The sequence below is a fragment of the Telmatherina bonti genome (assembly GCF_933228915.1).
Source record: "Telmatherina bonti genome assembly, chromosome: 14".
NCBI classification, from domain to species: Eukaryota; Metazoa; Chordata; class Actinopteri; order Atheriniformes; family Telmatherinidae; genus Telmatherina; species Telmatherina bonti.
The window spans coordinates 32,241,110-32,264,489 of NC_136612.1; the positions used below are offsets into that span (position 1 = coordinate 32,241,110).

The 23,380-nt window shown below is 37.7% G+C and overlaps 1 protein-coding gene across 1 annotated transcript in view; it reads right to left on the bottom strand.

Moving 5' to 3' along the window:
- Window positions 1-384: 384 nt before the first annotated feature.
- Window positions 385-23,380, bottom strand: part of gas7a (growth arrest-specific 7a) — a 52,820-nt gene continuing 29,824 nt past the window's right edge. The window contains exons 6-14 of the mRNA XM_079252500.1: window positions 20,675-20,764; window positions 18,669-18,784; window positions 13,100-13,174; window positions 11,060-11,138; window positions 8,360-8,491; window positions 5,011-5,134; window positions 3,090-3,169; window positions 2,769-2,867; window positions 385-2,032 (exon numbers count right to left, since the gene is read on the bottom strand). Of these exons, the coding sequence (XP_079108626.1) occupies window positions 1,919-2,032; window positions 2,769-2,867; window positions 3,090-3,169; window positions 5,011-5,134; window positions 8,360-8,491; window positions 11,060-11,138; window positions 13,100-13,174; window positions 18,669-18,784; window positions 20,675-20,764 (909 nt within the window). The 3' untranslated portion in view covers window positions 385-1,918. The remainder of the gene's footprint in view (window positions 2,033-2,768; window positions 2,868-3,089; window positions 3,170-5,010; window positions 5,135-8,359; window positions 8,492-11,059; window positions 11,139-13,099; window positions 13,175-18,668; window positions 18,785-20,674; window positions 20,765-23,380) is intronic.

The window sequence follows — 23,380 nt, forward strand, 5'->3', positions numbered from 1 at the left end:
TGACGAAGTTAAACAGGTGGATGTGAGAGAGTGGCTGGTGGGTGTTTACAGCTTTCTTATTGCAAGAATCCTGAAAACTTTGCAGGTTAATGCTCAGATCTTTAAAAGGATGCTTTTTAAAGAAAATAAAACATATCTTTTAAATCCTGTTGGAGGTTGCGAGGGGGAGGAGGGCTGGGAAGGGATCACATTACAGAAACAATCATGTATTTGAGGATAACATCCATATAAAAAAAAAAAACAACAGTAAATTAAAAGTAAATTGGAGTCTTACTTTAATTCTTTAAACCGAACATCCTGCAGCTGTAAGAAACAATCCCAACTTCCCAGTATAGTTACATAATGACACACAGTGACATTTCATTTTCAAAGAGGAGATTTATTTTGGATGCTGCATTCCCCAGTACACCGTCTGGACAGAGGTCACGCATGATCAAACATTCTTAAAACATCGGCGTTAATGGAAACGTTCACCACATGGAGGGGGGGATGTGAAAGGGCGTTCACCTCAACCGTTACGTCATCGGGACTTCTTACCAAGAGCATTTAGCTGGAACATAATGACACTTAATGCACCACATCGACACACCAATAAAACCTCTACAGATACACTACTTAATACGTGTGCATGAAGCAAGTTTGGGCTTAAAGCAAGAAAACTTCCTGCTGCATCTGTCATTCAGTTCTCAGTTTGGAAACCTGAACAGAACAGCAAGCGAAAGATAAACAAAAATCTGAGCACAAATAATTAGTAAAAAGACGACAGACAGACGGACGGACACACGTGTAAACACAGACACGGACTGTACATGCAGTCTCTGATCAAACTGACTTTTATCGGATTTTTTTCTTTTAAACAGGATTTTGCGAATCTTGGTGAATTTAGCTGCATGTCGACTCTTTTACCGAACACCACCGTAAAGATATTCCCTGCACGTTTACGAGTAAACAAACATAAACAACATCGTACAGTGCAAACACCTCGTCGGCCCCTACATCTGCGGCCTGTTAAAACGTTTCCACAGCAAAATACATCTAGCCGGTATGTACAAATGTACACTAATGCAGAGAAGAATATATCAAGGACATTCCAGGTATTTAACCGTTAGGCACTAAAAGGTGTTTCAGTGTAACTTGGACCACCTTTTCTTTCCAGACTGATCCAGAACAGACCCTGGCCTAAATCTGATCGACCACGCGTTGGGACTCGTGGCCTTCCAAAACACTGTTAACAATTGAGGTTACTGGAGATTAATGCTGTACATGTTTTTTTTTTTCCTGTGAGAAAGCTTCTAAACTAAAACGACAAGATACAGACGACCTTGTGCAAATTCAACAAAACAAACAGCCATCGTCGTTCCACAAACTGCACAGCTCTCCGTCTGGTAAAAGCAAAATATGCAAAACATGCAGTTCCACCAAAGAGCCAGCAAAATATGAAAATATATCATATTCACTCTGAAATCTCCATGAAAGCTTCAGTTTCTGTATCTAAAATAAAGATAATATCAATAATCTGCTTTCCTTTTTTTCACCGTTTGTGTTTCTCAAACTGGAAAAGTGTTTGATTGAAGCGAAACTAAAGAGTTAAAAATACAGAGAGGTTTTTTTTTTTTTTATATATATAATCTCAACTTTACAACAGGTAAACAGCATAGTACGTTAAATGGCATTCAAGAAGCTAATGTTGATTATGACAGGGTTAAAATTTCGAAGGAACATGCTGGTTCTTGGATCCATTTCTGCTTCCTGGACTTGGATTGTGGTTTTCCTCTGTATGATTCCAGCCAGAGAGGAGGATCAGACCCGGTGAGTCTGAACACGCAACGTCTGCGGATCAGTGGAATCAGAAATGTTCTGGGACTGTAGACGTGTCGTAATACTGAAAACAGGACGGCCGATCCCGGGTCTGGACGGCTTATATGTCCATGTCCACAGGCCGAACCTCGCTGGTCTTGTTCTCCTTCACCCACAGCTCTCTGTCTTTGGCTGGATCCACGTTCTGCAGCAGCTGGTCCACCGGCTCCGCTGTCTGGAAACACATCAACAATAATAAAACCTCATCAGGTTTTAGCGGTCGTGGGATGTCATGCAGGTCGCTTCAGGAACACAGGAAGAGCTGGAGAGATCAGATAAGGTCTGATTGACAAGATGTCATCAAATTTCATTGGTAATCATCTTATTTGAAACTATTTCTCTCAGGAGAGCGAGCTTGATGTTTCTTTTAGAAACATAATAAAGCTCCAGCTGAGTTCAGCCTCATATAAGCTCCCTGTACGTACGGAAATCAGCGCCACACATCACTGCTTGCATACTTCCATACATCCTTTATAGGGGATCCAAATGTATCCAGAATGTTGTTCCTGTTCTGGATGGTAGTATCCAGGATGCCTCCAGGAACCACATCTATCTTGGATTTCTAGTAAAACCTGTTTGGAACTTCTCCTGGATTTTCTCACCATTTATTCTGGAGTTGTATGCAGATATACTGAAAACGGTCCGATCTCACGGTGAAGAGGATTACTTCACAACATTCCTTCATCCAGATGCTGATCCGGATCACTCCCAACATTTAATGGAGTCTAAGTTAGACCCAGAACTGGTCTCAGAAACACATCATGAAAATTCTTCCAGTAGCTTTTGAGTGAATTTGCTGACAAACAAATGCTGGCAAAAAACACGACCACCTAAACTAAATTAAAAAAAAAAAAAAGGTGAAGAACCCGGTAATGACGTTTTCCTGATCAGACCGAAGGAAACTGACTCACACTCTGGTTGAACATGTCGGTTTCATGCCGCAGAGTCGTGTACTGACGTAGATGCTGCTGGATCCACTCGATCCGCTCAACCTCCAGTTTCTCCAGCTCCTGCAGGGAAACGGACGAAACAAGCATGAATTCACAGGAAAAAAAACCCTACAACTTCACCTAAAGTATATTTAATAAATAAAAGTAGCATTTTATAAGAGTTACAAGAATAATTTAAGATTTTATATGGATACAAAATGGAATCCCCACAGAAGATTTTAGATAAGTTTTACAGCTCAGATCCTGAGCAGAAGTAAACCAGCAAACAAACAGCAGCTTTACCATGCTGGTGGTGACCATTTCCTCAAACCACTTGGACTGGGTTTGATTGTAGAGGTCCACACATCGCATCAGGTCATCACCTGGAGAAAACACACACAGTTTAACAAGGGGTCAGCATTGAACAGAAGTGAGGCCCTGCTGTGCTCCAGGAGTTTCAAATGCTAATATCTTCCAGCTGTGCATGCAGCGCTCACACTGGCCACCAGAGGGCGCTCAGGAACCACCACTCTGTGTTTGCTGCATGCTGTGAAGTCAAACTATTTCCCATTTGTTTCACCATGAATTTTCATCAATATGTGTACTATTCTACTTTTGTTTTCTTTGTTTTTTTTAAATTTTAAGTCTGAAATACAAAGAGTTTTTTTTCTAACTCACATTGGACATATTTTAATCTTTATATGAGAATATATATGATTTTTTTGCATTTATCATGCATGTACATCTCTTTTTTTATCTTCTTTGTCTACTTTTGTGTTTGATGTATATAGAAACCGAATAAAGAGCTAATTATAATGAAGGTGAAGAGCTGCTTAACCCTTAAAAGTCCAAGCCATTTTGTCTGGCTGGTATATTTCATGTAAAACTGCATGTGGAACCTGTCAATCCCAGTCAACATCCAGATGTCATGTGTTCACGACAGCCTCAGTTGTCTGATTATGAGGCTAAAATTATGTTAAATCAATGTATCAGTAGATATAGCAGCATAAAGGCCAATCAGGACAGAATGTGTTCCTAACAGTACCTGGCAGAATTGACACAAAGATCAACAGTGACCACCTTTTCCTCATTTACAGGTATTTATGGGACTATTTACTGACTATCGTCACAAAACCACCTCCAGTTCAGGGTGTTTTCTGGGCAATGTGCATCAAAAGCATAATTTTGGCTTTATTCCTGCCATAAAAGACATTATTTTTCTTCTTTTCTGCTAACATATTGATCTTTGGCTGGTCCAGATTGAACATTACCATCAATTCAAGTTCTCTGATTGGTGAAAGTTTGACAGGAAGCGCCTTCATTATAATTTCTGAGTCAGACTGGAGGTTTCTTAGCAACATAGCTGCGATACTGATCTTACTTTAGGAAGAAAATGTGATAAATAATGGTGTTATCATGGATAGCTGCTTATTGGGGATTTACTACACAGAGTCTCTGAATAAATGGATTGTAAACCTCCTGGACAGGATTTAAATAGCTGGAAAACCTCTGTAGATCACTGGAAGGGTAAACTGTTCATCACAATTTATCCCACAGAGTTACACACTGCATGAACTGCATGTGAAGCTTTAAGGGTTAAAGTTTCTTTTCGTTTTCTTCTACAGGCGTCTCACAATGGAGCACGTTTACTTCCAAAAGATTTAACTTGAACAATCTGTCTCTGCTTCCAGGTCTCTGCTGCGCTCTGCTCCCTTCAACAGATACAGCCGCTTCCTGAACCTCATTCAGAGCAGATAAAACACACACCCGTCTTCGCCAGCGAGCCGCTCTGACACCTCGCCCAACCTGGAGGCGGCAGTGGCGCGGCGCTGACATCATCTAACCATGCCTTATGAGTGCGATTGATTAGCGTTGTGAAGTGTGACTAATCTACTGAGCGCAACAGAGAAAGATTAGTTCCTGCTGAGCTGGTCCTGAAACAGAGAACGATTAGACCGAGACTTTTCTGATTAAAATGTCAAATGTAGCGAAGGTCACGCAGGATTCTTTTTCCTTTTGAGCTTCTCTTTTAGTTTCTTTTCACCTTTATCAATAAAGTATCTGTAAAACCTTAATAGTCTTGTTGTGTTAATAAAATAGCGTCCACACAGTCAGAGGGGCGTCATAGGAAATGTCAAACAATTCCTTAAATAAACTTAATCTTGAGTTTTGTCTTTCCCGATGAGCTTCCATTCCTCGCTGACCGCCCGCTTTGACCTCTGACCTGCTTGTGTGGATTTCCGTCGGGCTTTTTTAATGTCCTCCTCCGTCTTGTTGCTGAGTTTGATCTCCAGCTGCTGAGTTTTCACCTCCAGGTCCTTCTGCCGGTCGGCCAGCGCTTTACGCGCCTGCAACAACACACACACACACACACACACACACACACACACACACACACACACACACACACACACAAAACAATGAGGCGCTTGTTGTAATCCTCAGATTTACTGTACCTTGGTCTGTTACAAGAGTCATTACAGCCTTTTCATGTCGGCTACTGGCATCTGCTCTGTTTCATCCTTTAATCTGGTTTTAATCCGTATCATTGAGTGTTTCCTCTGGTTTCACGCAGAGGCGCCTCTTCAAGGTTGTGTTATAATATAGTTTTAAGCTAAACATAGGTTTATTTCTCCAGATGATGATCTGCTTTAACAGAAAACTGAGAGCACAAGCTTCAGTATATTTGAGGTAAATATGATGATTTTAAGCCCAAATATGGTCATTTTTCCTTATCTAAACTCGTATTATACACAATTTATTCAAAGGTTTCCAGAATATTGAATATTCTGCTACATTTTGCCTTGTTTTCAGGCTTTTTCTTAAAAAAATAACATAACTCTGACAAATGCATAAAAAATATTACATGTAAATTTAATCTGCTGGTAACTGGTTGTGAAAACTGACATGAAATAGATAGATTTTGTTAAACCTTGAAATAAAAACCCATTCTTTTTGAATGGCAATTAGAGGCGGCAAGTTAAAAAAAAAATCCCTCAATACGACAATAGTGTTGCTTTTGCTTCTCTGCAGGGTTTGTCCATGTCTGCGATTGATCTATACTACAAAATCCACCATTTTTATATGAGCACGCACTGATGGAGATGGAAAAACCCTGGGTTTGATTGTTGAGTTGTTAACCAGCTTCATCATGCAGCTTATCCAGATCCTGAATGTGTGGCTGAGTCAACCCAGCTTACAGAGAGATTTCTGGGTTGTTAATGCCGCTTCCTTGTACAGGCCTCTGGTCTTCCAAGACACTTAGGACACATTTCTCTCCAGAAAGCGAATTAATGTAGAAATGTGTGTTGGACTACCTCTGAGGGCAGCACGAGAGATCACATCCAATCACTAGAAAATCTGTCCTGAGTGCATTCTCGTCTGTGTTCAGCGCTGCCACTTTGGATAGGATCACCCGGGACAGATGTTAACACCAGGTCTACAATCATCCCTGCTTCAGTCACAGCTGCTGGCAAAGAAACTGCTTTGCAATTTGCTTCTGTTGTGTTTCACGTGTGTGCTGCACATAGACCAGGGATGCCCAGCTCTTGTGCTCGAGGGCTGCAATCCTGCAGGTTCTTCTATATATCCCTGCTCCAACACACCTGACTCAAACTGATCAGTCTTTGCGAGGAACTAAATTGGCTGTTGGATCCATTTCATAGAAGCCAGGTGTGTTTGAACAGGGATACATGGAAAACCTGCAGGACAGCGGCCCTTGAGGACCGACTTTGGGCAACCCTGACGTAGACTGTGTGTGAAAAGATGGACGGAGCCACTGTGACGTCACTCGCAGGTTTCTGAAGAGCTGAACTAAAGCTCGGTGGGTGATTCCCACCGTTGTCATGGCAGCTTCAGGCATTGATGGGGGCTGTGAGCATGGGAGTGGATGACTGACACCCATCACACTCCGAGCTGCCTGTAGCAAAGAGCTAACCGAGATAACTGGAGCTAACTGGAGGTAACTGGAGCTAATGGGAGCTAACCAGCTAACGGAGGTAGCAATGCTACAGCTAGCAGCACGGTTAGCTTGCTAAAAACTGTGGTTGTGCTACATTTTCCCTTCTTGCAGCTAGATATCAGACACCTGTCAATCAAAAGGACATACCCCTAATTATGTTACATTTTTAGATTAAATTACTTCTAAACAGAGGACAAAATTCACTCCCCCCACAGTTGTCATGAAGGTAAACCTGACCTATTAAACCTAAAATGAATTTTGTATCCGGCTGTAAAGATGTTTATTTCTGCTGTATAGTTGGTCTTTTTAAAGGAGTCATCACCCGGAAATTGTACTTTTTTCGAGTTAAAACGTGCGTTTTAGTGTTGGGCGGAAGTGCTAACATCCCCGGAAGCCTTTCTGTTGAAGACGGACGGGTTTTTACGTCTGGATGCTTTATTCGCAGCAAAACTGGTCGCAACACTGAAGTCTCGCAAACGCATTTTTTTATTTAAAATTTAAGATATTTGCATTAACCAGCCCCTTTTCCACCCTAAATACACCTGCTGGACCTGCCTCAGTTGCTATTAGCAACAAGCTGTGTGAAGACGTGCGAGCAGCGATCATGTCAACTGCTCGGTTGTCTGTTAGCAAAACCAACATTGGAAGGTTTTTTTTCTCTCCCTTCATCAGTGGACCAAACTACCAGGGACAGATGGATTACATTATTTTTTACTGATAATGCACCTGCATCTCTGCTGACTGCGGCCTGTTTGTGCCAAACATTTTGCTAACATTTGGGAAAATACCAGGCGAAGACGGCAGCAACCCAGTTGGAAAGAGAGACAATTGCAACTTTAAGAGGCTCAGCATCAATGCACTAGGAAGTGTCACTACGACTATAAAGTTCTGCTTTGTTGCGATAATGCTAATGCTAACGGCTATGCTAACGGGAATGACTCCTTTCTGGAGCCTCTAGTATACGAGAGGAACTGCACTTTTGGGCACTTCTGCATAGGCTTCACCTTTACCCAGCAGAGGCTGCTGCTTGTTGCTGCAGCAGAAAAATGTTCAAGTTTTTCATCCTCACTGGATCTGAATTTCTTTCACTCTGTCCGAGGTGCAACGATCAGTTCAAGGATGTCCTGTTGTCATGAAATTAGATACATCTGATAAAACAGAATAAAATTAGACACAGTATTTACTTTCAAATTTCCCCAGAATACTTGGTGAAATTTCACTCAGGTTTCTTAGAAAATCTCAAATGAAAAATCCTCAGTTACTGTCATCGGTGCATAAAAAGCCATCACTCTCTACATCTACTTTCCCTTCTTCTCTTAGTGAAAATACAACATTCACATATTGCTGCCGCCCACCACAACATGTTACTCAAATAAAAGTGAAAAACAAAACCAACATGAGAGGACAGAGGCGGCATCCATTCATGAACTGATTCAGCAGGTGGGAGGCAGCAACAGAACACTGGGCCGTGATGGACCAAGCGGAGGAGTTTCTGGAGCTCTCATCATTATGTCATCTCTCTGATGCAAACAAGCACATAACACGTGTGTGTTATGTGTTGCTAGGTTCAGTTCTGGGAAGTTTTACACTCTTGAGAAACCTTAGTTTGTACCTTTTCCACACTGGCGAACCGGCTTGCCAGCTGCTTCCTGAGGTCAGCGATGTGGTGGTCATACTTCTTCAGGTCTTTCTTGAAGTTGTCGCCTCTGAATGTCAGCAAGGGTTTCTCTACCTCTGTGTGTAGCTATGGAAACAAAACATCCAGCTGCTGATTATTCTTGATTGATTGATTGAAACCCCCCAAAAGAGCAAAGCCAAAATGTGAAAAGGAGTGCGTGGAAGCTTGAGCTGATCGAATCCCTCTCCAGCAAATTGCTCTTTACTGCTCCTTCATCAGGAAGAGTAAGAAATGGTGGTCATGCTTTTTCCATAGAGGCTTCAAAACTTCGGAGAAATCATCCTAAAACAGTCAGACTTACCTTTCATAGATACCTTCAAGGCTAATTAAAAAAATATTGTTGGATCTTCTTCACCCTTTTACAAATTAATTTTTAAAAATATATTTGCAGTACCTGGTTTTGAAAATAATTTTGGTGTTGTTTTCTTCCGAAAACTTTTCAGCACTTTGGTAAACCCATTTGTGCACTTTTACGTACATAAATGAGGGCTACCATGCATCCTTTACATTGGTTAAGTCAGTGCATCCACTAGGGGGCAGTGCTGAGCTCAGAGTTCACGTCCACGTTTTGACACCAGTTGGTAGCGGTAATGAACCGCTATAAAGTTGTTTACAACCATCCAAAACACCACAAAAAGTAGAGGAATGAAAGCACAAAGACTTTTGCTATTATTCTAAATATCTGCATCTTTTTTGGCCTCAGGAATTCTCAGGCAGTACAATAGTTCAACATAGGAGGAACAAAAACATGGACTATTTTCTGTATTTTTCTGGGGATGTCTGTATTTTAGCAGTTTTATCTAGGTGGAAAAACACAAAACTGCTTGCATCAAGCATGAATGGCCTTGAGGCCATTTTAATGTCTATGCAAATAAATTTGATTTGATCCGTCTGACTGCCAACGTTTTGCTGAAACATGAGTCATAGAACAAGGATCCCAGTTTCAATAGTCCAGTCAAAGTCTGGACCTCAATCTGATTTAGATGCCGTGGTGGGGCTTTACGAGAGCTGTGCATTAATAAAAACATACGTGGTTTTGACTGATTATTCCTTTCCTCTGCATCTAAAGTTGCAGCATGGGAGCTGTCAGCGTTTTTGCAGATTGCAGTTTCTGTCTGTTGATGATAAACAGAAACTGTAAAGTGGAAATGCCAAATATGATTGAACAGCTTTTATTCTCACTGTGTTCTACAAGACGTCTGTATTTCTGATCTGAATTTATCTGAAAAGTTGCTCAAATTCTAGTTGGACTTCAACCAGGCAATGCTGGTTACAAACCCAGCTCCTTCGTTTTACTTCGGTTGCTTTTTCATTATTTGTTTGTGCTGCCACTTTGTTCAAAAATCAATACAGCTGGAAAAGTGGAGCTAAATAGTGTTTTACGATGACTAACAGTCCTGTTTCCTGTTGTGCAAAGACAGATGCATCATCATAGAGAAAACAATAACATCGTTAGTCACTGCTCCTCTTCATGCATTAGAGTGAAAAGGTGATTTTTTTCTTTATTTTGTTCAATAAATGCTCAAAAAGCCTGTCAGCAGAGTTGTTTCTTAACACAGAAACTTATTGTGTGCTGATGGCAAAGCTGAAATGCAGCTTTTATATATATATATATATATATATATATATATATATATATATATATATATATATATATATATATATATATATATATATATATAAAAGCTGCATTTCAGCTTTTATATGTGTATATATATATATATATATATATATATATATATATATATATATATATATATATATATATATATATATATAAAAGCTGCATTTCAGCTTTTATATGTGTATATATATATATATATATATATATATATACACATACATATACACACACACACACACACACACACACACACACACACACACACACACACACACATATATATATATATATATACACACACACACACATATGTATACACACACACATACATATATATATATATATATATATATATATATATATATATATATATATATATATATATATATATATATATATATATATATATATATATATATATATACATATATATACATATATATATATATATATATATATATATATATATATATATATATATAAAGCTCAAACCAAAAGGAGCTTCTGCAGGGTCAATAAGACTTCATTCCCCTGCGTGACCGTGGATTACCTCCACCTACGATAATGTGGCACACGGCCTGGTGGAGCAAGCCCATACTGCCCCGGGTGGGGGGTCATCAGAACACGGAGCTAATTAATTAGACAACAGAGGGCTATGAAAAGCTCTGAGGCTACCTCTACTTTTGAAGTTAGTGTGTGCTTTCTGCATCGCTGGTAATCAGAGGGTCAGGACGAAGCAGGAAAAGGTAAACAAGACCCACCACCTTAGGATGTGGAAGGATGGAGTATCTGTTACTCCAGCTGGCTAAGAGTACCGAGAACTGAAGCTCAAGGTGCAGAAAATATAGAGGCTCAGAAAATACTCCTCTAAAGTAACATTTAAAAGCCACCTGGGAAATTTTACCTGCAGTTTGATAAGTTGTTTTGTCTTTTATCATAATCCCCAAAACTTAAATAAATTAATTTTCCATTGGCATTGGGTTCTAGAAAAAGACAGAAAAAGAAATTACTTTGTTGGAGAACTTGAGGTGGACTTCAGCTTCATCGTGGAGACTCTTCTTTAGCTGAGTCCAGGCCTCTCCAAGAGTCCTGAGAAGTATGAAATAAATTCATCTTTTTGCACTCAGATGCTACAAGCAAATTCAGCAAGTCTGATGAAACTTTTGAAGTCTGTTGTGTTTTTTTTCCCTAGAGATGAAAAGTAAGCCAAACGTATTAAAAATACTCAGCAGTAAAGTAATTCAGGTGGGAAAAAGATTAATTATGTGAGTATGTAACAAATGTTGGCACAGGAAAACAAATAACGTACACAACCCATGTCTGGCTCCAACAGACTCCCAGTCAAAGTGCAAAGCTTCTCTCATGAAATAACAGTCTAATAAATGATCCCCCCAAAAAACTTATGATGTAATTTGCTAGGCTCCCTCCTTCTGATACACTTTTGGTCACTTTGAAAATGACTGCATCAAGCTGGTCCTCGTAGAGTTTTCAGGATTTCTGTTTTACTTTTTATTTTCTGTTCAGTGCTTTCAAATTTAATGTGTAATCTTAGGATTGGTTTGTTTTCACCTAACTTCCACCAAATAGAAATGATTGTAAGCAGGAAGGAAAAAGATGAACCTGAAAGTTAAACCTATCAAATGTTGAGGGGTCTATGTGACTGATCAAACAAAAGAATGAATAATATTGGCAAGGTTTATCTAATAAAACAAAACTCAAAACCAGAAAATCACTCAGACAGAAAAACATGACCTTTAAATGCTCGGTGAACTAAAGCAGCTAGCAGCTAGCAGCTAGCAGCTAGCAGCTAGCAACTAGCAACGCGTCGGCTAGCTAAAAATGAGATGCAGTTCATGAAAAGCTAGTTAAGCAAAAACAAATACTTTTATTAAGCACTATGAAACAAAAAGGTAAATAAAAATTATTTAGAATAAGCATTTGACACATTAAAATGTATAATCATTAAAAAAAATACAATAAATTATTCTTGGAGACGAAATTTTACTACATAGCGAGCTAAATTGGGAAGCTAATTAAACACTACAAAACCCGATTTTTGTATGAAACAAGTCATTTTAAATTGATCTAATCTGTAACATAAATATAAATTAAACAACGAGGTACTGTAAATTGTTTCATCGGATACATTTTACACATTAAAATGTATCAACAATACAATGAAAAAGAGAAATGCCTTAAAGGTTAAGTATTAAACCACTTAGCTAGCTAAATGGCAAGCTAATCACATAAAAACTCAAAAAAAGATTTTTGTTTTTACAATTTAATTTAGTGTATAAATATAAATGATTAAATAGTGAGGTCATTGAAATTGTTTTGAAGAAAACATTTAATACATTAAAATGTGTACAATAAGAGAAATACTAAGATTTAGCTTTGAACTTCTGAGCTAATTAGATATTAAGGAATAAAACTATCCATCAAAGCACCTAAAACAGCAAGCTAGATGCTTTAAAAAAGAAAGAAAAAATTAAAAAAATCTCATTCAGAGCTTATCCTTATAATGCTGAACAACATTTCGATGCCTTTTAAAAAGTTTTCAGTGGATTGTCAAACTATATGTTTCAAACCAAATATCAAACTCTCAGGTTATCATCTGTGGAATTCAGCAGACTTTTAATCAATCAGGCTGCTCTTCAGGTCATTTAACAGTCCACAATATGTTTTAAGGAATTCATGGAGATGTGGTTTATACATTTAATTTTAGCACTTAAAGCACTAGAAATGCTTTGAAAATTATATTTCAAGTCTAGAGCAAACACATCCTTCCTCTTCCCATTTACTCCCCTTTCTGTCTCCCAACTTCGAGGACTGTAAAAAAAAGATATTTGTGCTACTTTTCTGACAGGCAAACATGATGATCGGGTTGCTTTTTGAGAGCAGCATCACACAGTAAGAGAAGTTTGGGAATAAATCTATTTTAGAAAGGCCTATCTTTAGGATTTCTGGTAATTACTGACACCGTTTTGCAGAGGGAGCTTTTTGAGCTGTGCTCGCTGATTCATCCGCCGGCTTCTGTTTACAGCACTCACCCTTCCTCCTGCGCTGCCAGAGGGCTCAGAGACAACTTGGACAGGTTCTTAGCATATTCCTCTTCAATCTTTATCCTGAAACACAGAAATGTGAAGCAGTCAGTTGTCTTAGGGAGGAATGTGAATTAAAAGAAAAAGCTCCAAAAACCATCAATATAGTGACTTTCAACCTCCTGAACCATTCATCAGTAACGCTATTCCCCTCAGAATTTTATAGGCAGCTATTTTCGCCTCCATCTCCATTTTGGAGACAGAAATGAGACATGTGTTCACACATACCCTGAGGGACATTCAGCAGGGTTGCCATGTCTGTGCCCTCTGTGACATTCACTTTCTTCACCAGCCTCACATTTACCATCCACACCTGAGTAAATCTGCCACCTGAAGAAGGTCACAAGGCTCATTCTTTGACTTAATGTTCGGATTCTCGCTGGCACCAAACAACTTCATGAAACACAGCAGGAAAGGTCAGAGCTGAATAAAAAAAAAAAACTGCTTTAAGGGTCTGCAGAAGTTGAAGTATATTCAGAGGATGTTCTTTACCAACTTCCAGCGACTCAGAGAGGATTTTTAATAGAACTTTCCTCTTTTCTGTTCTATTATGGAGACAATTAAGAGGCATAAGATCGAATGTAAAAGTTAATTAGTGGCATTCTTGGCATTCTTCTGTGGATTAAGATAGAGTTTCTGTGCTTGATTTGAATCCAGGGTGCAGGGATAGAAAGGACAGGAAGGTTGGGCCACTTCTGCCAATTGTAATTACATGATACGTGCATGTCATGCCTCTTATCCTATAAGGTAGGAAGGTGACAAATTTGCAATCACCTTCTTCTCAACGTCTGGCATGTTTGCTATGAGTAGGTAAAATAAAATATATCCTGATTCTGAGTTGTGTGTGCTGTTGATGTGCCAGTGCTATTACTGTCCATGGAGTGAAGTTAAAACAGGGGCGGAGCTAGAGGGGTGGCCAGGGGGCCACTTTTTCAAATAATTGTCTGCAAATTAATAGAGTACATTTTGTCCCTGTTTTAAAACTATTGTTATGTAAGACTTAACTTAATGTTAGCATGAAGCTACAAAGCAGTGCTAAGCTAGTAGGGGTGTAACATTCCATCAATCTACATCGATCTATATCAATCATGTGGTCAATGACCCAATGACACTGATCCGAAATGCAAACATCATTCAAAAAGTGATACAAAAATCATTTATCAAACACACTTTTATTTTGAAAATTGTTATATTTTGAGTTTTCCACCCTTTACTAGTTTGTGTGCTTACAAGAACATTACTTTAAATATAATAAATTAATTTAAATATATTAGCTGAGATATAAAATGTTAAACAATATTCTAGTGGCTTTTTGTTTTATTGATGTGAACAGAAATGATTGTGTTCAAATGCCTTTTGTATAATTTCATATCAATCTGTGGATCCTAAATTGAATCCAGCCAAAATCAGATTATGACTTAATTTGAAATATTGGCAAACATTGAATCAGTAGCTCCATTTCCATTACAGTTTTTTGCAAAATACAAGGGATAGTTCTGAAATTTTGGACAAAGTACAATTGAAGTTTGCAGGTATTTCCAGTGGGGTCCAGTGTATCAGCCGCGAGGATTACGACTTATACCAGGTAGCTTGTTTCTGGGATTTCCACTGCTTTTTAAACCCTTCTGCCTCAATGTTGTTTGCTATCAAGGATAGCGGTCATGTTCTTTTCTTTAATTATTTGTAAAAAGATTTCCAGCCCCTCCTCTATCTGTACACAACGTGCCATCTCTACATAAAAATGACCATTTAGATTACGTGTAAATGTAAAAAAAGTGTTTCCATTACACTTCTGCGATATAGTTCGACATTAAAAAAAATCTGAAAAACCTCCTCATGAGAGCATAAAAACCATTAACAATATTTGAGAGGTTTGTGAAAATGTACAGTAGGTGGGTTTTTTGTGATATTTATGTTTTGTTGAAGTCTAAATCGAAAAATTGAAAATCAGGATTTTTTTGCTTCACAATTTTAAAATCGATTTTTTGTTAAAAAAAAAAAAAAAAAAAATTAATTTCAAATAAATAAATATAATCCATGATGAAATTTTAGTAATTTTTCTTGTTTTTACTGATCTTTTTACTCGTCTTCTTGGGCATTATAGCAGCAGAATGATGGTCTGGCCGCTGGGTAGTTTTTTCCTTTTTTTTGATTATTGAAGATTAAATATATATATATATACACACACATACATATATATATATATATATATATACATATATATATATATATATATATATATATATATATATATACATATATATATATATATATATATATATATATATATATATACATATATACATATATATATATATATATATATATATATACATATATACATATATATATATATATATATATATATATATATATATATATATATATATACATATATATATACATATATATATATATATATATATATATATATATATATACATATATATATACATATATATATATATATATATATATACATATATATATATATACATATATATATATATATATATATATATACATATATATATATATATACATATATATATATATATATATATATATATATATATATATATATATATATATATATATATATATATATATATATATATATATATATTTAATCTTCAATAATCAGCAATATCAAAGAATTTTGAGAAATGAATTTTAAATCGCATCAGTGCCCAAAAAATCTGAATAAAATTGAATCGGGACAAAAGCATTTTGTTACAGCCCTATAAATTTTGCATCTTTGTTGATGGGACTAACATCCGTGTTTTTATTTCTCAGGTTTATACTTTAAACATCTTTAGCTACAATTGATCTATCTCCACAAAGAGTTTAAAGCTCCCTGCTGAGAATAACAATCACCTTTACTCAGCCCTCCTGTTCTCCCCCCCCCCCACCATGATGCAATTTAGACAGGAATGTTGTAGTGGAAACTCGAGGCCATGCAACACACAGTAGGATGATGCAGCTAAAAAAAGCCCCAAATGAGTTGACTCAAAGAAACCTTTTGTGTCAAGGAAATCTAAGCTTTTGTTCAAAGAAGGTTTAATTTTCAAAGCTACTCATTCGCTACGGCTGCAGAAGTTTTCCACTTTTATGTTTTACTCTTCAGAAGTAATTTATCTTAGTGACAGCTGGTAACTTCAGTTTGTAGTTAATCTTACTCAAACAGAAGGAAATAATGCATTTCTCTGGGGACTATTTTCTGGATAAATTAGCATTCAGTGCTGCAGCAGAGAGGCCAGTGATGGAAATATGGGTTTCAGGTTTTATTAATCTTATTTTATGCTAATTCAACTCTTCCAGCTCAGTACAGGAAACAAAAACCTGCTTAACCCAGTTGTAATGATTTCATTTTTTGACCTGAAATCTATGTAAAATTGTGGATCAAACCTAGTTTTTCTTATTTTCCCTCCCATTAATCAGGATCTAGCCTGCTTGTAAATAAAACCATGAATAAAACAGTTGAATCTCGCTCCACTGCCAGCAGCTGGAACATTAGCATGCAGCTGGAACACTCATGTCTCAGTATAAATAACCTAAAACTTCCACATTTCATAACATATGAATCAAAGGGCCCAAACCAGAGCTTTGTTTCTATTATTATTATTATTGTGTTTTATCTGTTTTATTTATTGATTGTTGTTATTCTGATGTATGTTATTGTTATTCTGATGTATTTTTTATTAAGATGAATATTTTATGGTGGACTTTTGTCCCAACTCGTGTATTCTTATGCTGGAGTCTCTTGCAAACCTGAATATTTTCACCTCTGCTCAGAAACAAATCACAAAGCTCCACTTTGTTTTTAGTGGCGATAGAGTTCTACGATACATCAGAGTTTAAACACACATTTTTTTCAGCTACTCTTCGTACCAGTATCAGTGCACAGTATCCACAGTCACTATTGCTTTCAGATGCACATGGCACTCCTCTACTGCAGGGGGAAAATTAGAATAGTTTTGATGCTTTTACTCTACCTATAACATTAGGTATTAAAAGTATTTGGTTAAGTCAGGAAAATTGATTAGATGTGTTGAAAAAAAGTTGCCATTTTTAAAAATGAAACAGTGGTCCTGATGCTGTACTAAAAATATGCTTTTTAATCTGTAAACAACAACATTGTATTACCTAACCACCTATAATGTTGTTAAAATGAGTATTTTATTTTATTTCTTAAAAAATGGTGGGTCAACAGTTCAGACTGGTGCAGTTCAGGACCAGCTTGTTCTTCCACCACTGCGGTTTGCAGCTGACGAGATTCTACAGGGAAAAGTCTTCCACCTCGAAGACAGCTCTGCGTCGCCTTATTGGGAATCTGTATCTTTTTATATTAATCTCTGCCTGTGCATCAACAACCAGCACACTCTCCACCCCGTGTCCCGCCCAGACCTCGCACCCTCACACCTCCAGTTTCTGGAATTTGAAAAAACAATTTGGCATTGGTTGGAGTTACGCTAATAGAACGGATGTGTACGAGGGCTGTGACAATGTGCTTTTGTCCCAATTCGATTCTGATTTTTTGGGTGCCGATTCAATTTAAACTGCGATTCTCACAATTCTTTGACATTTTTTTTGTAGATTCAAAACAAAATAAATGTATAAAACTTTTTTTTTTGTTTTTTTTGCTCGTCATTTTTCTTGATTTCAATGAAGAAAAACAACACAATAAGCCAGACCATCATTCTGCTGCTATAAAGCCCAAGAAGAAAGTCAAAAGATCAATAAAAATTATAAAAATGACAAAAGTTTTATAATAGATTATTATTTATTTATTTTCAAGAGCAAGCTGAAGACTCAGCTCCTCAAGGAGCACATCAACACTTAGTATAGCTATACTTATTGGAAAGTTGGAAAACCTAGCCCAGCTCTTTGCAACAAACTTTATGGTATTATTTCTTTGTATTATAACATAGGTGACATTATGGGGTGGGAAGGGAGTAAACAAAACAAAACAAAACAAAACAAAAAAAAAAACACAAAAAAACACACACACACAAAAAAAGGTTTTAAAATTGTGAAGCAAAAAAATCTCGATTTATTGATTTTTCGATTCTCCCATCCCTAATGTGAACGTACACTCTCAGTGGCAGCTCAGGAAACACTGCATGTGCAAACACACACGCCTGACCACATGCAAGTAAAATACAGCACAAAAGCTAAATATAACGTCAAAACTCTGCAATATGTTGTTTTGAAAATGAGGTGTTGGTTCTGTGGATGTCTGCAAAATGCTAATCAATGGCACAGCATTGGGTTGCAACAGGACAAGCACAGAATATAATCACTTCTTTCCTTTAGGAGAGGAGGTAGTCGATCACCAAGCCTAATGACCCGCACTGCTTCATGCTACTTGTTTCTAAAGAAAAGTAATTTCCTTCTCATCTTGTGGAGGTTTTAATTCCTCCAGAGCAGCTCTGTGTCTGACACTTGAGTCAGTTAATTAAATCTGCCGGCAACAAACGGATTTCCTTGAGTGGAGCTTCTTCTTTAAGGCTTTTACCTCTCGTGGATGAACTCGGCCATCTCTTTCTGCATCTGTTTCCCCTTCAGCTGCTTCTGAAGGAGAACCTCGAAGCCGGCCACCGAGGTGGCCCCCTGCGGGTCCTTCTTGTCGGCCTGAGGAAGAGGAGCGCATGGTTCAGGTACACTGAGCAGAAAGTCGTGTTGTTTACATGTGAGGCTCTGCGGGGGTTTGTGAGAATGAGCTCATCGTCGTGAATCAGAAGCTTCATGGATGTATGAGTCAGCTGCTTGGAGTTCATGCGTCAATCACTGATGTGTGGACATGCGTATGTGTGTGTTTTCCAGCACATGAATGTCAAACATGGTTGGATCTTGGGTCTGACAGGAAGGGTGGGACAGAAGAGTTGGATTTGTGCAACACAGCAGCTTCCAGCGTGCTGGTCAACGACTGGCGGCGGTGCATGAGGAGGAAGCGTGGATCATATTTCAGGCAATTACAGAGACTGAAGAGCTTTTCGACGCTAATCTAATTTGGGATGGACGTGTATGGAAAATGAGAATTCCAGGAGCCACTGGGGAGACGTTAAACCAGACATTAAACGACATTAAACACCAAATCTTTGTGTTTACATGAATTAAAGTACATCAAGCGATTTTCCACTGCTGGTAATCCAACATAGACAGATTTTCCTGTAAAAACTTCTTCTGAACGTAAACACAAGCTGGAAATGTTTTGGTTCAGTTTGCAGCAAAGCATTTCCAGTTTTGCTCACGCTGATATAGATTTGATGTAAGAAGCTTGAGATGAGCTGCAGTCATTCATCAAGTTTTAAAAGATTTCATAAAAAAGAATTGTTTTGGTGACTTTTGAATAAAAATCAACTAGAAATGGGACGGTTCCAGGTTATGACCATTAAAAGGTCTTTTCTGGGTCTTCGATGATAAAATCAACACTTGTGGAAGAGTTTGTCAGCATGTCCTTACTGAATAGCATTTATTACAGTTATTTAGTAGCAAAAACAGGTCGTTGTCTGCCTCCCATCGTGTAGAAAAAACTGGAAAAGTCAGAGTGTTTTGTCCCTTTTAGGCTACTGTAGCCACATGATGACGCAACATAAAAAAAATGAGTCATGGCGACTTCGGGTATAGACTTCTTCCTTAAAAACTATCACAGTTAAACATGAATAAAAGAACAATAATGAATAATTTATTCCATCATTAATGCAAAGTTATAACTTTACTCTGCAGCATCTGCTTTGGGGGTTCCTAACGTGTTGCTAACGTGTGTTTACATGTTAAAGGTATCCTGCAGCTTTTCAAACTAAACTTTTGTCTTCTTTGAGTGCAAGGAAATGCTGCAATCAGTGTACGTCGGATACCAAACTTTAAATGATGTTGATTTTTACTTTTCTGTATTTCGTGAAAAAAAAAAAAAAAAACTAAACCCAAAGTTACTTTGTTTTGTTAGTCCTTCATTTATATTTTTTATTTATTTGATAGTTTTTATGTTTATTATATATTCAAAAGACTTTTAATTTGATGTTATTTTAAATATCATGCATTTTTATGTTTTAATTATTTTATTTATTCAATATTTTAATGCATTTTTATTTATTTTATTCAGATTAATTTTTATTTGACACTTTATGTATTTATTATTTATTCATATGCATGTCCTTTTTAACATTTTTTATTTATAGTTATGTAGTCAATATTTTAATGCATTCATATTTCTTTCTTTATTTACTTATTTATTTCTTTCATGTTTAATTTATTTTGTTGTATTTTATTATGATTTTAAATCTATCAGTAAAATTTAGGTAAAAATGGTCATAAACAATAAAATGTAAAATTTAATAAATGCAGTTTTCCATCCAGAATGACAACGTATCCTTTGTATAACAGGGTTTTGTTTTGTACTTTTTTTTTAAACAAAAAAATGAATCAGTCTACTCCTTTTGGCACAACCCTGGAAGCTGCTGCATCGTGGAGTTTCATATGAATGTCTCTGAGAGGACTGATGCTGTGTTTAAGTGAACTCACCCAGAAGTAATCGCAGTAGCTCCATTCGTCGGGCTTGAGGAGCTGCTGCTCTGGACCTTCTCCAGGAAGAGGGAAAGTCACACAGTTGATCTGAAGAAACAACAAATCAGAAGAAAGAATGGTAAATGTTAAAACTAGCAGGGCTGCAGGCCTCAGCTTTGTCTAGATCATGCAGATGAGAGCAAAAAGGTCGGATGTGAGTAAACACATGAATGTGGTGATGCAGAAGGTGACCCATGAGGCTTGAGGGGAGAGAAAGCAGCCAACACTGTCCACTCAGAAACAAAGACGAACCTTTTCACCATAATGTCCCTCAGATTAAACACATCACACGATGTGCTGCAGCAGATAAAGACCACCAGCACTCAGCCTGAATACAGACTCCACGCTCCGCGGCGTCTTCAATTGTTCCCATGGCCTCAATTATGTAATGTTCACCATCTGTGAGCCCTCCCTGTTGGCATGGCGAGGGCCCCTCTGTGCCATGTCATCTGCATGGGCATCCAGACTGGATGCTTCACCCACAAACACACAGAAGCTCTCTGACTCACAGTGTTTACAGCAGGAGCTGGGCACAGCGCTGCTGCCACAGAGACTGACGACAAACATCTACCAGCTGACTCAGCCGAGCTGCTTCTCTCACGTTTCAAATCAAAACAACACGGGGCGATTTTAAACATCTTACATCATCATTTACACCGAACAGCAAGAAGTTTGGGTGCTTTACTGGAAAACTGGCTGCAAATATGTGCTCACTTTAAACTCAAAGCATAAACAGGGAAATCATTTTTCCACTAATGTGTCAGTGAACAGGTCAAGTCCAAGCTGAAGGCATCATCTGCCCTGCAGAAACCCTCTCAGCCTGGAGAGAAATGCTCTTCTCTTCACACTACGTATAGATTTTACATTCAACACGTATTGATTCGCCTCAAGTCACTGTAGGGGCAACACATTGGCAAGCCAGCTCTGAAATAAACCATCATTTCTTCATTTGCAAATGATGTAAAACTTTACAAACACGATGCTGAACGTTTCTCCTCAGTCTGAATTTGGTGCAGGACTCTGCTTGGTGAGGGTTTATATTTAACTCAGGACTGTAAACGTTGCAGAGAGCAGCTACTGCAGCGCTGAAATACAACGTTTCTCATTGTTGCTTAAGAGTTGCAGCAGATCTTAGTTGTGTCGCATGTTTCATATTGCTTTAAATGTTTTCTCCAGGTTGCAGGTCTGGACTGCAGGCAGCTCGATTCAGCATCCATGCTGGTGCAGTACCTGCAGACCGAGGTTGGTCTTGTTTAAATAAGCAATGAATGAAAGAACATGTTGCTCCTAAACTGTTACATATTAAACAGCTTTAATGGTTCTTTCACAGAGAGTATATAAAAACACCGCTCTCTGAAATTTTGTAGATTTTATCTAATTTTGATGATTAAAATCCAGAACTTCTGAGAATTATTTTACATTTATGTACATAAAATAAAATAAAATAAAATAAAATAAAATTATTGGAAGTAAAATAAAGTAAAACCATATTTATGGTATGTTTTATTTAACATATTTAAAAGGTTTTCATGCCAAACTGACATTAAAAACAGGATGAAGAAAAACAAAAGTGATGATATATTGGTCTTTTTCTTTGTTTGGCATCCACCAGTTCTTGCATTAAAATTTATCTCTGATATGGATTTCCCATTTCTTCTTCTTTCTCTTTTGTTTATTAATTTTAGCGTGGGGTCGCTCTAAATGGTTAAAATCATTCAGGGCATTAAACAGCAGCTCACTCTGCAGGAAAAAGCTCTGAAAACAACCTCAAATGAGGCCACAAGAAGAAGAACTTTCCCCATCTAAAACAACTTAAATAAAAGTCTCAATGTAGGACCATAATATTGCATTAGGGATTTTTACACTTTATAATATGTGCATCAGACAGTTCCAAACACTGTGTCCATGCAGTGTGGTGCACACTGTTACACAGTGCTAGAAAACACACAGTTTGTTGCTCCCTTTGCCTCAGAATATGCAGCAACAACTAACTGATGAAATAAGGTGTAAAAATCCCACAGTATAACTGTCATTATCAGATTTTTGTTGATTTATTTGGCAGGAAATGAACTTTTCTCCTGTTCTGAGTGTTAGCTTAAGACCCCCAGGAGAATCCCCTCCCTGTTTCAAGACATGAGCACTCTGAAGGCTGTTTGCTGCATTTAAGACCCCTGGCGATGTATAAGTGCTTCATAAAAGCCCACTTAAAACACACACAAACAAAAAGAAATGCTGAGAAATGTACATCCCCCTGATTTGTTTATGGTTAAATGATGCTGTTTGTTGTGCGCAGATAGTTTAATATCATGCTACAAGCTAATTAGATTTCACACAAGCCTAGTTAAAACAGTAAATGTTACTGCATCCAGCACAAATGAACTGTGTTTGCTTCATCTAAAAGAATGTGTGCGCAGCAGCTCTGCAGGGATTCTCCCTTTGGCTTCTACGTCCCGCTTTGTGGAGCGTTAAACATCACTAACACTGGGCATGAATACTTCCAGTGGACGCTCGAGGCTGACCTCATCATCTTCCGCTCTGCTGCAGCAACGCTTCATCAGAACATCTTCAAAAGGCTCCTTCAAAAAACAGATGAGTAACACTTTTCTGTTGCATCAGAAGCCAGAAGAAGCCCGGCTAGCTGCGGGTAAAGTTCAGCGATAGCAA